The 13,988-nt window shown below is 46.4% G+C and overlaps 1 protein-coding gene across 19 annotated transcripts in view; it reads right to left on the minus strand.

Moving 5' to 3' along the window:
* L3MBTL3 (L3MBTL histone methyl-lysine binding protein 3) overlaps nucleotides 1-13,988 on the minus strand; it is a 207,592-nt gene that overhangs the window by 126,270 nt on the left and 67,334 nt on the right. For all 19 annotated transcript variants that reach the window (XM_078773371.1, XM_078773368.1, XM_068108064.2 and 16 more), the window contains 4 exons: nucleotides 8,131-8,235; nucleotides 7,693-7,828; nucleotides 7,439-7,530; nucleotides 7,080-7,231 (listed from right to left, as the gene is read on the minus strand). In XM_078773371.1, coding sequence (XP_078629497.1) covers nucleotides 7,080-7,231; nucleotides 7,439-7,530; nucleotides 7,693-7,828; nucleotides 8,131-8,235 — 485 coding nt within the window. The remainder of the gene's footprint in view (nucleotides 1-7,079; nucleotides 7,232-7,438; nucleotides 7,531-7,692; nucleotides 7,829-8,130; nucleotides 8,236-13,988) is intronic.

The following is a 13,988-nucleotide window of genomic DNA, read 5'->3' on the forward strand; positions in this document are numbered from 1 at the left end:
TCGGTTTATTTATAATTTGTACAGGAAGGAGAAGAAGACACACAGTGAAGCTTATACAGTCTTAACTTATCCCTGGACATGGGCCCGTTTCACTCTCAGACACACACTCACACGGGGATGTAGAAGGTCAGGGTGATGGTCCAGGGATGATGGCGTCCAGGCAGTCGCTCCGGTCCCAGACTCGTACCGCGAAGCAGATGGTCAGGGCAGCAGAAGCTCCCCGCGGGTCGTTTACGCGGAGCGGACAATTACAGGGCGAAAGGCAAGGCTGGCTGGCGGTTACTTCGCGGCTACCCACGTACGTATTAGATGCACTGGCGCTATATGCGCTCCCAATACCGCTCAATAGGCGCTCCCTAATGCAAGTTCAATAGCATACGTGCTCTTTCAAAGCGCGTATCCGCCGCAGTCCTCTTCCAATGCGCTTTCCTCACGAGGCCTTTATCATGCGCGCTGTTGCGTCAATCCTGGACAATCCTTGACAAAGCCAACCTTCCCCAGCGAGTCCTGTTAGCACAGTCACGTCGCATAAGTCCTCCGCTTCGACCAGTCCTTTTACATGCGCGAATCGTGCCAGTCCTGTCCAAGGGCTTTGTGCGCGCGGTTATATAGCGCCGCCCAGCGAACCCTCTACATATATCTATATTATAATAGCCGTCGATGATTCTGTCTGTCTGTGTCTATCTGTTGGGTGTCTGTCCAGGGTGTGGCAAACTCGGTTTGCAGAGTAGCTCCACCCATTCTGGGAGAGGCTTCATATAATTATAAACAAATATCCACCATTTTATTAACTCACGTAGCTTTGAGGCCTGTTTTGTAGGCCCGTGGTGTCTTGCTCTCTCTCCCAGTTTTATTTCAAATCAAATTCGATATATCATTTCATTTTTCACAGTCGCTAACATAATTTTAGACACGGTTGAAAAAAAACGGGAAGAAAATCCGATGAAAGTTGCCCTTTATAGAACGAAATGAATTCTCAAACGCCTGTAACTTCAAGGCCATTGAGTCTCTCTCACACCTTTATCTCCAATCTAACTCACCATACGATTTCATTTTTATCGATGGTTTTAGACTCGGTGTCAGCAATAATTGAGAACATTCCACACACGCGGGAAAATGCAGAAATATTTTTAAAAATCGCGTCATGGTGTATCATACACCGCCAAACATGACACCGACGGCAACGTGTCGATATATATTAAAAATTCGCTTTTGCTTTTCCGTTAAGATATATTACTTTTTCGTTTGATGACAGTCGTCACAAAAACGTCAACAATGATGCCGACATATATTTCTTCGTTTTTATTTCATTCAACATTATTAGCCGGAAGTAAAATATGTTTCAGGAAATTACCTAGAGATATTTCTTCGTTTTTTTTATTAGTTATGTGCGCATACACTTTAAATAGGTTTATTTGAAATCTTTAATTTTCCACAATATAATTTACTTGCCATTTATCATTTGATGATTACGAGACACTTCCCCTTGAGGATCGTGACAATTCATGCGCTGCGTGGAAACTTCTATTTCCAAAATGAATGAGACGATCGATGAAGAACGCAGACTTGAACAGGATGCAGCAAGAAAACGAATGAGACGGGCGAACGAGTCCATCGACGAACGTCAATGCAAACTTGCGGGGTCACCCGTGGGAATCCCACGGGCATGGACGTGTGTGACATTTCGACATATTGAGTTAGATGCTGCACATTTTTACAAAATGGTGACTGGCAAGTCATCAGATCCAGAAATGGTGTAATGAACACAATTTATTTACGCGCAAGCAAGAAAGCAAGACGGGCCGATTTCCGATTCCGACGGGCCAACGGGCGAGACGGGCCGATTTGGAGCAAGAAAAAGAACGAGACGGGAGAAAAACGAGAGAAACGAGACGGGGAAAGCCGATTGGAGAGGCGAGTGAGGAGCGATTGGAGAGGCGAGTGAGGAGCGATTGGAGAGGCGAGTGAGGAGCGATTGGAGAGGGGAGTGAGGAGCGATTTGAGAGGCGAGTGAGGAGCGATTGGAGAGGCGAGTGAGGAGCGATTGGAGAGGCGAGTGAGGAGCGATTGGAGAGGAGAGTGAGGAGCGATTGGAGGGGAGTGTGAGGCACGATTGGAGGGGAGTGTGAGGCGCGATTGGAGGGGAGTGTGAGGAGCGATTGAAGAGGCGAGTGAGGAGCGATTGGAGGGGGGTGTGAGGCGCGATTGGAGAGGAGTGTGAGGCGCGATTGGAGAGGAGTGTGAGGCGCGATTGGAGAGGAGTGTGAGGCGCGATTGGAGAGGAGTATGAGGCGCGATTGGATAGAGGAGTATGAGGCGCGATTGGATAGAGGAGTATGAGGCGCGATTGGATAGGTGAGTGAGGAGCGATTGGAGAGGAGAGTGAGGAGCGATTGGAGGGGGGTGTGAGGCGCGATTGGAGAGGAGTGTGAGGCGCGATTGGAGAGGAGTGTGAGGCGCGATTGGAGAGGAGTGTGAGGCGCGATTGGAGAGGAGTGTGAGGCGCGATTGGAGAGGAGTGATTGGAGGGGAGTGTGAGGCGTGATTGGAGAGGAGTGTGAGGCGTGATTGGAGAGGTGTGTGAGGCACGATTGGAGAGGAGTGTGAGGCACGATTGGAGAGGAGTGTGAGGCACGATTGGAGAGGAGTGTGAGGCGCGATTGGAGAGGAGTGTGAGGTGCGATTGGAGAGGCGTGTGAGGGATTGGAGAGGAGAGGAGTGTGAGGGATTGGAGAGGTGAGGGATTGGAAAGGAGAGGAATGTGAGGGATTGGAGAGGAGAGGAGTGCTAGGTGGAGAGAGGAGAGTGTCAGGTGGAGAGAGGAGAGTGTCAGGTGGAGAGGAGTGAGGGGTCACATATTATGTGAAATAAATAAATTGTGTTCATTACACCATTTCTAGATCTGATGACTTGACAGTAACCATTTTGTAAAAATGAATGTGCAGCATCTAACTCAATGTCGAAATGTCACACACATCCATGCCCGTGGGATTCCCATGGGTGACCCCGCTAGTATATGTATGTATGTATGTATGTATGTATGTATGTATGTATGTATGTATGTATGTATGTATAATATATATATAGTCACGTGAAAAAGTAAGTACACCCCATGAAAAGTTTTGACTTTTTCAACATATTTCAACATACAGCTATTTGATCTTCATTTCAACAATATTGATAGATAAAGGTGATATAATACAACAAATATCATGAAACATTTACATTTTGTAGTCCATTGTATAATGTAAATAAATATAAATGCAAATTTCGCATGTGGAAAAAGTAAGTACACCCTTGGCTCTAATAGGTGGTATTGCCCCCTTTGGCAGAAACAACCTCAAGTAGGCATTTCTTATACCAGTCTCTGACATTACTGTCTACCTGACATTACTGACATTACTGTCATTACTGTCTACCAGTCTCTGACATCGACTGGGAGAAAGTTTTGCCCACTCCTCCATGCAGAATTCTTTCAGCTGTGCGATGTTTAAGGGGTTTCTCGCATGCACAGCTCGTTTCAAATCCCCCCACAACATCTCGATGGGATTTAGATCCGGGCTTTGACTTGGCCATTCCAGAACCCTCCATTTCTTTCTTTTCAACCATTCCTTGGTGGATTTACTGGTATGTTTAGGGTCATTGTCATGTTGCAAGGTCCACCTTCGGTTGACCTTCAACTTTCCGACAGATGGCCTCACATTATCCTCAAGCATCCTCTCGTACAACGAAGAATTCATCGTGGATTATATGATGGTGAGCTGCCCAGGCCCTGATGCAGCAAAGCTGCCCCAAACCATAATATTTCCACCACCATGCTTTACAGTTGGTATCAGGTTCTTGTGGTCAAATGCTGTCTTTGGTTTTCGCCAAACATGTCTTCTGGTACTGTGGCCAAATAGCTCTACCTTTGACTCATCTGTCCAGAGCACATTGTTCCAGAAGTGCTGGTCTTTGCCTAGGTGTTCATTGGCAAACTTTAGTCTTGCCCTGATGTTCTTTCTGGACAGCAAAGGTTTCCTCCTGGCACACCTCCCATGTAGATCAAATTTGTGCAGCCTCTTTCTAATGGTAGACTCGTGCACTTTGACATCAACAGTGGGAAGAGCTACCCTAGGTCCCGTGATGACATTCTGGGGTTCTTCGAGACTTCTTTCAGCATCTTGAGGTCTGCTCTCGGGCTGAACTTGCTGGGGCGGCCTGGCCTGAACAAGTTGGCAGTTGTTTGGAATCTTCTCCACTTGTAGATGATCTTCCGGACAGTCGAATGATTGATTTCAAATTATTTGGAGATCTTTTTAAATCCCTTCCCAGACTCGTAGGCATTATAACCTTCTTTCTGAAGGCCTAAGAGAGCTCTTTTGATCTTGGTATGGTGACGCCACACACTTCAACAACAAAGAGCAAACCAAACTAAATGTCTGAGGTTTAAATAAGACAGGTTCCTCCAAGATCCTCCAACGATGTTCTAATCATTTGCACCTGAGCCGGTGCACCTGATTCTAATTTTAGGTATTTGAAGTAGTGATAAATGTAGGGGTGTACTTACTTTTTCCACATGCGAAATTTGCATTTATGTTTATTTAAATTATACAATGGACTACAAAATGTAAAAAAAAAACTAAAAAAAAAACCCCCCCACCTTTAGAGGCCATTTTTCCCCGCAAGTGGTGGTTGGCCTTTTTCGGGGACCGTGGTTGTTGTTGTTTTTTGGTCCCCTTTTTGAAGCAATATTTTACGGCCGGATGCCCTTCCTGCCGCCAACCCTTTTTGTCGCCTTTTTACGACAAACAGGGAATTACCAGTGAACTGGTACTCAATTAGTCGACCTCGGAAGGATGACAGGCTGACAGGCTGAGTCAACCCCCCTGGCGTTAATTCAGCGATCGACCGGGATTCGAACCCAGGATCCTACACTACAAACTACACTACAAGGGAAGGACTACAAAATGTAAATGTTTCATGATATTTGTTATATTATATCACCTTTATCTATCAATATTGTTGAAATGAAGATCAAATAGCTGTATGTTGAAATATGTTGAAAAAGTCAAAACTTTACATGGGGTGTACTTACTTTTTCATGTGACTGTATATATATATATATGTATATATATATATATGACGAAAACAGTATAAATACATGGTACAAACAAATCTTGCATAAGCAACTAAAAATCGTGTCGTGGGACTTTGGTAGTCATGGCAAGACACACCCTGTACAATAATGGGATTTGCTGAAGGTTTAGAAAGCTATAAAGCAAATCTGGGTCAACAGACCGGAAGTAAGTTTGATACACGACTCCATGGTGGAAATTCAGTATGGAAAATCTTTAAAAACTAATTATGTCCCATTTTGTGTTACTTTATCCAATGTCATTGTGAGTTTCTGGAAGCTCGGAGCAGAGTCAAAATTTACACAGTGAGTAACAAAAGCAAATTGATGTGTATTTTAATGGGTATATTGATAAATTATATTGTACTCAGTACTTCTATGGAAATTGGGAATGCTACACTAAAAAAGGTTTCATTGAATTAGTGGCTTTAAAATTGGCAAAAAATGTCTGACAAAGTGCTCTTTTCAAATTGCAGGTGCAGGACTGCCTTGCCGTTCACGGGGGTTATGTTATTTTAAAATCGCCATGAACCGCAAATCTGCGATGCGCAAACTTTGAAGCAAATCTTAGCTCTTTCACGAGCCTCGATCTTGTGTACAAAAAAAGAAAAAAAAAGAAAAAGAAAAGAGTAATGGGGAAAATAGTGCTGGCCTTTCAACTTTAGAATTTGTGCAAACTGCACCCTTAATTAACGTGTTTGTGCGTTTTTTGTGCTATTTATTTTCATGAGTTATTAAGACCATGAAATAGAGTTTATTGTCTTGAGTTATTAGGATCATGAAACTTATCTGTAATAATAATGATGATAAACTTGATCCAATAATGCGATGGCAATGATAAATAAGAGTTAATGGAGATGATGATGATGATGATGATGATGATGGTGGTGATGATGGTGGTGATGATGATGGTGGTGGTGGGTGGTATGAGGGGGTTATTGTGTTGAAGGCCCATGCTAATTGGGTGAATAAATGTGGAAAATAGTTCGCCAACCCACAATTATTTGAGCGCATTGCCTAAAACCCACAAACCTTGCATCAATAAATTCAATGCAATAGAGCAAATCCACAAAGGGGAAACCCACAAATGGCAAGGTCCTTCTATATGTCAATTAGGAAGAGTCAATGTTATATAAAAATAATCAGCCACCATTTGTAACTGTCTCGTGTTCAGTGGAACGAAAATAAACTGCAGACACTTACCCCGAGAACATAAATAAACATCTCCATTGAATAGACACCAGTTTAGAAAGTCATTTCTTTTTTGAAATATGGACAATTATACAATCAAACTCCCATCCATATACAGTACTGTCGGACTCCCGACATTCGCAGCTCCGACATTCATGGACCCCGCGTATTCGCAGTTCATACATTGTGACCTGCTTCTACATTCGGGCCCTGTGCTTCGCATATTCACAATTTTTTGCGGGCAAAATTTTTTTTTCATTGGGAACCGCGAGTCACTATTTCATTATATATCTGTTATTTCGTTTTAAGTCTTATGATTCCTTTCGTATAATTGTACATGCTGCCCTGTCTCTTAGCAACCATTGAAAATGGTTTAAAATACCATGATACTGTTTAAAATACCTAAAACCATGTAATAATTGGTAAGGCCATGGCTGCAAGGCATGCTCTGTCAAGATCGCAGTTGATCCCATCAGAGTGGGATGTGCATATGGTCATTCACAAAATACAGAACCAAACCAAGAGTGAGCAAACTTTTTGGAAAAGTTTACAGTGTTTTATAATGATGTGCATTCGTGTTAGAGAAATTTAACATTTTTCCCTTATGAATCATGAACCACCGGGAACCGATCCCCCCTTTTCCCATTGAAACATTGCCCCGACATTTTCTGATTTGACATTTGCAGCATTTTTCAGGAACATATCCCAAGCGAATGTCGGGGTCCGAAAATACTGTATTGTAAAAAGATCAAGCATTCTGAATGCGACCAACCAGTAATCATAGGAGTCGTCCCAGGTGTCAAAGTGTACAAGGAGACGATTGTCCACAATGTCTGTTATGCTCGCCACACAGATGAGTGCAGGGTTCCGCCGGTCTACTGCCTCGAGTTTCATTCCCACACGGAACCCCATTGGTGTCACCGTCTGCACAATGAATTACAATAAGTATCCGTGGCATGGTGATAACATGACTTCCAAAATAATCATTTATTTGCAGATTTGTGCTATGAATGGGGGAGGGGAAAGGGGGGAGGGATGGTCAACAAATCAACAGAATATATGGGAATTGAACCTGGGATCCCAAGATCTATATAAAGACCATTTTATACTTTACATAAGTATAAAGCTCACCATGTTGTAATTCTTAAATAGATGTCTTGGAGCTGCCTGGCCTTTGCAGACCTTCAGATATGTTGGCCACGTGAATTCATCTTCTTTATAACCTTTGTAGCATGTAGGGAGAGTCAAGAATGGTAATATCAGGCTGACAATATTTAACAATTGATACAAGTTACCCTTTCAAAATGTGGGATTACGAACTATATAAGGTATTCTAACCCATGGACTCGGGCAATCACACGTAGGCTGAGCAACAAAGAGCAGACCTTTTGGTGGTTGCAGCTTGTGTCCAGTTTTCTCACACCAGCTAGCAGGGTGGATGTCTGAAGAGTCAGCATTGAGCCAAAAGTCGTAGCACTCCGAGTATCCATCAAAGTGCAGCCGCATACGGTACCCGCATACCTGTGCAAGGACCCCACTGTATAACTAGGCCTCAAGAAAGCCTACAGCATTGCTTAGTCCTGGATGCCTGAGCACTTTTTCAATTTGAGATTCGTGTGATAAGAATCCAACAGCGAAAAAGGGGAATATTGATTAAAAGAAATAAATAAATTGCAGCTGGATTGAGATATTTAAGGATTTTCCAATTAACATTCATGATATAGTACTCACTGACCATTCTGCAGCCCATCTGGTAATAATTCAACCTACGTTTCTAGAGCAATGTAAATCTGACGTTACCAACAGGCAGCTAAACCACTTACCTCGGCCACAGAGAGCACACAAAACATGGACTGATGCCTCGGGTCGATGCCCTCGAGGCGCATGCCCACACGGAATCCGTTTCGAATTTGGGGAACGACCTGAAACTGCAAGAGAGGCAGAGGAAAGAGTCAGAAAGGAGTGCAGCATTAATGTTGAGTAACTCTTCATTCAGAATGTACAGGTTGAGGATACACCGCCTGCACACTCAAAGGAATAACCATCTGTCCATCACACCAACTCAGCAATACAGCTGCTCCCTCAGCAAATGATGCCACCCACATCCCACAGCCATGTGCTGTATGAGAAAGAGGAAGAGGATGAAATCTCACCAACCGGTAAAATACGTCTCACTGGAAATGCAAGATCCATTTACAACAGGTCTTTGATGTGATAACAGCAGAACGTTACAAATTATGTGGGGAGGAGGTGGAGTGGGGGTGAAGGGGCTTTTTTACATTCTGACTAAAGATCTTCTAAGCTTTGGCTTTCTTCGTGAAGGACTGCAGAGAGTGAAGATGACTCCACAGGAGAGAGAATAGGGGAATGATAGAATGGAGGTGAGTATTAACTAACTATTAAGGTTAGACATGGGCAGAGTAACTAGGTATCGGTCGCTGGGACAACGTGTGCTAGCTCGAAGTGGGCTTCGGGGCAAGAACGCAGGAGGAACTTGATTACAAACAAAACCTCAACTCTTTTATTTTCTATGAAAATGCACAGCACAGCTCGCATGCACAGCTCGTTTCAAATCCCCCCACAACATCTCGATGGGATTTAGATCCCGGCTTTGACTTGGCCATTCCAGAACCCTCCATTTCTTGCTTTTCAGCCATTCCTTAGTGGATTTACTGGTATGTTTAGGGTCATTGTCATGTTGCAAGGCCCACCTACGGTTGAGCTTCAACTTCCGACAGATGGCCATAGATTATCCTCAAGCAACCTCTGGGACAATGAAGAATTCATAGTGGATTCTATGATGGTGAGCTGCCCAGGCCTTGATGCAGCAAAGCTGCCCCAAACCATAATATTTCCACCACCATGCTTTACAATTGGTATCAGTTTCTTGCGGTCAAATGCTGTCTTTGGCCGGAGAGAGTGTGCGGGAGTGCACACCAGAGCGCGTGATTGGGTGTGCAATAGAGTGCACACCCATGAGTGTTACAGAGTACGTAACGGAGGAGTGTGCGCAAGAATGTGCGCGAGGGTGTGCGGTGATGATTGGGTATGTGCAAGAGTGCACACCCATGGTTGTTACAGTGTGTGTAACGGAGTGCGTGAGTGGTAGGAGAGCACCAGGGTGTGCGCGAGGATGTGTACTAATGGAGTGTGCGAGCGGCGTGAGTGCGCCTGAGTGGTGTGCACCTGAGTGTGCAAGGCAAGAGGATGCACGAGCGAGTGCAATGACGGAGTGCATGGGATGTATGAGAGGCGCTGGAGCACCGGGATGTGCGAGTATGAAATGGGTCGCGTGGTGTGAGAATGCGGCTCAAGCATCGACGCAGACCGGGGCAGCATTTAGGCCGACGGATAGCCGACGCGAGCTCTCGGGGCGTGGTGCGCTTTGTGTGCTGCGGGAGCCGGCGGGGATCGTTGCCGCGGCGGCGTGCACGATTCGGGCCGGGCCCCGCCCTGTATGGTCGGTGCCGTGCCGTGGCGCAAGGGGCAAACGGCACGATTCCGGGGGAGGAAGGCCAGGTCGGACCTTCGCCCCCTGGCGGGCGCGGTGCTCCGACCGGGGGAGGTTGGGACATCGTGCCTGAGACCAAAGGGCTCCGTGCCGGGATGGCGCCTGGAACCTCGGTCCAAGTATGCCTCCTCCCCAGAATCGAAAATGCCGGACGGACCCAACCAACAGGAGACACACCACCAGTATGCATTGTCGGCTTTGCGAAGCCGAGCTGTAATGACAATGTATTTCCACACCGAGGCTCGAGTATAGTGGACAAATACAAATAGTGATGGCGAATGGTAGCTTTACCATTCACCTCACATCTTTGGGGCAAAGGAGCAGTAGTTTATGGGGTTTGGCAGTGTGAACTAGCCGAGGGCGGGCTAGGATAATTGATAGGGACTTAGAGATGACTTTAGGAGACTTGAGATTTAAGTAGTGACATTGATACCAGTAGAGGGGACGTAGAGAGATTAGGTGGTTGATAATGACGAGGGATGTGCTTAGTGTAAGGGAAGACGGGGAAAGCACAAGTATTAGAGGGAAATAGTTAGTTAAATGATGCTGTGTGTGTGGAGAAATTGTGTGTGAGTATGAGGATGCGCTTTAGGCGCAAATGAGGAATTGAGAATGAGAATCTTTGTGGTGAGAGTGAGCAAATGAGGCATTGGTCGAGAATGGTTGTGTGTGTGAGTATGGGAAGGAAATTGGTGAAATGAGGCAATGGAACTTGGTGAAATGAGGCAATGGTCTGGGCTGACCTGTGAAAGTGTATGAGTAGAGTATTGTGGACAAGTGTAAGTGTGTTGAGTGAATGACTTGCATGGGGTGCAAGTGAATGAATAGTGAGAATATTTGGTTGCTGGAATAAATGGTGTGGAGTAAATGGTGTGTGGAATGAGTGGTGTCGAGTGTATGGTGCGAAGGAGTGGATAGGGGAAGATGGACCCCTTCACGAATACCCGGGGAGGGTAGTTAAAAGTAGGTAGAGGGTTTAGGGCAAATTGTTTGGATATTGACATCTGTGGTGCGTGTAGAAGCAAAGAAGTGCTTGGAGGGGTGCATAAGTGAGTGGAATGGCTGGGCGTGTGGGCTTAATTAGTGAGTATGGTTAAATGGGCACTCCGCCACTGGTAGTCGGTCGGCCAGTTGAGGCCGCGGGTAGGCTCTGGGAGCCAGGTAGAGTTCAGAAGTAGAGTTCAGCGGGGCCCGAGGATCCGAGGAGAAGGACCCGGGTAGCCCAATGCCAGAGAGGGCATCACGGGGTGAAAGAGCCAGGAGGGCCTTCCCCAGGTTAGGGTAGTCGCAAGAGCTAGGCAAGCTCGGGTGGCAACTCCAGTGGCGGAGGTTCACAGGTAGGTAGACCTGCTGGTAGAGCCACATGACCCAGCCCCGAAATTGTGCGAGGGCACAGATAGAAAAATTGGGGGAGTGAGACCCCAAATTCGGAAGAGCGCCACAGGATGGTCAATGGGAATTGGTTTTTAGAACCGCATAGTTTAAAGTTACCAATTGGCAGAGCAAGACCCCGGGTAGTGTAAAGTGAGTTAATGTCAATTAGAAGGATAGCTAGGATGAAATCTCCTCGCACCATCCACATCCACTCATCAAGGTGACAGGACTCCACACCAGGTTTTTGCAAATGTTTGGATGGAAAGACACATCATGACGTGGGTGAGACATTGTGTGTATTCCATCCCTTCCTTCTTGGGAGGGATTGGCAACGAATTTGGTTTAGAGGGGACAGAAAAGACAAGACGGTAGAGACGGAATTTGTAAAGTGTAAATACGGGGAAGGGCAAGGGTAGAGTAGGTTGACATGGGGGGTTACGTACGGCTAGGGACGAGCTTTCTCCGCTCGCTCTCCCGCGCCCATGTCGCATTACCTTGTATTGATGTGTACCCTTGCGCCCTTGCCCCCACTAACCTCTGCTTTGTCTTTCCTCCCCACCCATGGACCCATTTTCTTTGTTGAGGGGAGTGTGCAGGTGCCCTGAGCGGTGCGGCTCCACCTTTGCGCTGCACCCTGCTCCCTGCTGCCTGCTGCCTGCACCGGTACACCATATGGACCACACGTTCTGTGGCCTGGCACCTTTGCTGGGGCAGACAATCGCGGCAAACGTTATCTTGCCCTGCAGACCACTGTGTTTTTAAGTGGCATCGATGCCATGCAGTCGGACCACCTAAGATGGCCCTGCTGGCCAAAATAAAAAGCGGACACGGTTTGTGGCTTTTTATTAATCTTTGGTGTCAGGACAAGAAGACTAAGTTTTGATGATCGCACACCGAAGATGAAATAAGAAGACGTCGCAGCCCACCAGCCAGCCAAGCACAAGACATCATTCATTTGTTTATGAAATGGTTTTTGTGCCTTATGATGATTGTGCATTTTGGTGCTTTTTGTGCATTATTTTTATTTTTGTGCATATGGTGTATGGTGTATTGGTGCAGTGCATTGCATTTGTGTTTCTCCTTTTCAAAATCTCTTCTCTCTCCCACAAAAGAACAGGTCCTGGGTTGTAGTATTGTAAATAATTAGTAGTCTTGTAAATAACATGCTCCCCATCGGCTTTATGTATAGTTTGAGGATTCTTTCCATAATTCGGTTAATTGTGGGCGTGAGTCTGATAGTTCGTACACAACGCATTAGGTGGGACATATCTAGTGTTTAAAACTGTCGCACTCAGGGTGTTAGGTTAAACGTAGAGGGAAACTACACCTAAGTGTCACACGAATTGTTAAAAAGTAGTCCTGACCCTTGCATCAGAACCGGTCGGGCTCACTGGTGTGTGGGTTCGGCTCGGGTACGAGCCTGGCGAAGGAGGGGTGCAGTGTTGCGGTTCTGAGAAATGTACATATTTGATTAATAAAGGTTAAAGGTTTTGCCCCCATAGTTAGTCCACATGCAACACGTAGGTCACCTTAGAACGTTAGTTATTTCTTAGTATATGTGAGATAAGGCCATTTCCAATAGTTATCATCTGCGTTGTGTAAAACAAATAAGATTAGGCTCCTTCCATTGTGCCTCCACCCTCCAAATTCCACCTCGTTGGGCAGAATCCATCCCGCGCCCCATTTGACAACTCGCAGTTTGTTACGCTTGGGATGCTCGCAGTTTGTTACGCTTTGGCTACCAGCAGCGTTTGCTGCTCTTGGTTTGCTGGTTTGCTGGAACTAGCCCAGTGACACGAGTTAGGCCCAAAAAAGTGGTGGAGCGGCAGCGAGGCTGAGATCCGGATCGGCAGCAGGGGGACGGTAAGGGCCACCAGCCAATCAGGGCTGAGGTGACATCGCCTGACAGGGTGTGGCTAGACGTTCCAGAGGGTTCGCTGGGCAGCGCTATATAAACGCGCGCGCAAAGCCCTCTGAAGGACTGCGCGAAGAGGACTGAGCGAGCTGGTATTGAGAGGGCGGATGCGCACGAGAGGACTCGCAAGTGGAGAGCGTGATAAGAGGACTCGCGTGATAAGGACTGTGAAGGACTATTGAAAGAGGCCTGATTGGAGAGCGCCCTGTGTTAAAAGACTTGTCGTTGTGAAAGCATTGCTGGAGCGGCGCATTGCAGAGGACTTGTGAAAACGGCGCATTGTATTGAACTATACTGGGAACGCGTATAAAGCGCCGATATATCTATTATGTACGCGGCCACGCCAGTGTAATCGCCCAGCTTACCGATCCCCCCCCCCAATAATTGTCCGATCCGCGCCAACGACACGCGGAGAGCTTGCCTGCCGTCTACCATCTTATTTGTGGCACGAGTCGGGGACCGGAGCGAGCTGTGGACACCATCGTTGGACCCTCAACCTGACCATCTACAACCCCCGTGTGAGTCTGAGTGCGAACGGGCCCGTGTCTGGGCTTTAGTATAAGACTGTTTAAGGCTGCCCTGTGTATCTGCTTCTTCTGCTTCACTGTACATTGCTTCTTCTCCTTCATTGTACAAAGTGTAAATAAATTACTTGTTCTTCCTGTTTCCTCTTAATTTGACCGTCTTAGTGATTTCTCCATTGGGTAAACGTGGCACGATTAGAAACCGCTCAAATCGGGTTAGTTCCTGTTAACGGCCCGAATCGTGGCTCGCTATCGCTGGGCGTGTCCACTAAAACCGTGGTTCGTGTGGGGTTATTTCCTTGCTTCCTTGGAGGCGCTAGTAATTAGGTAATAGGACGAATTCGACCCTATCACCCT

This window comes from Myxine glutinosa, chromosome 2 (genome assembly GCF_964187855.1).
Source record: "Myxine glutinosa chromosome 2, kmMyxGlut1.1, whole genome shotgun sequence".
Classification (NCBI taxonomy): domain Eukaryota; kingdom Metazoa; phylum Chordata; class Myxini; order Myxiniformes; family Myxinidae; genus Myxine; species Myxine glutinosa.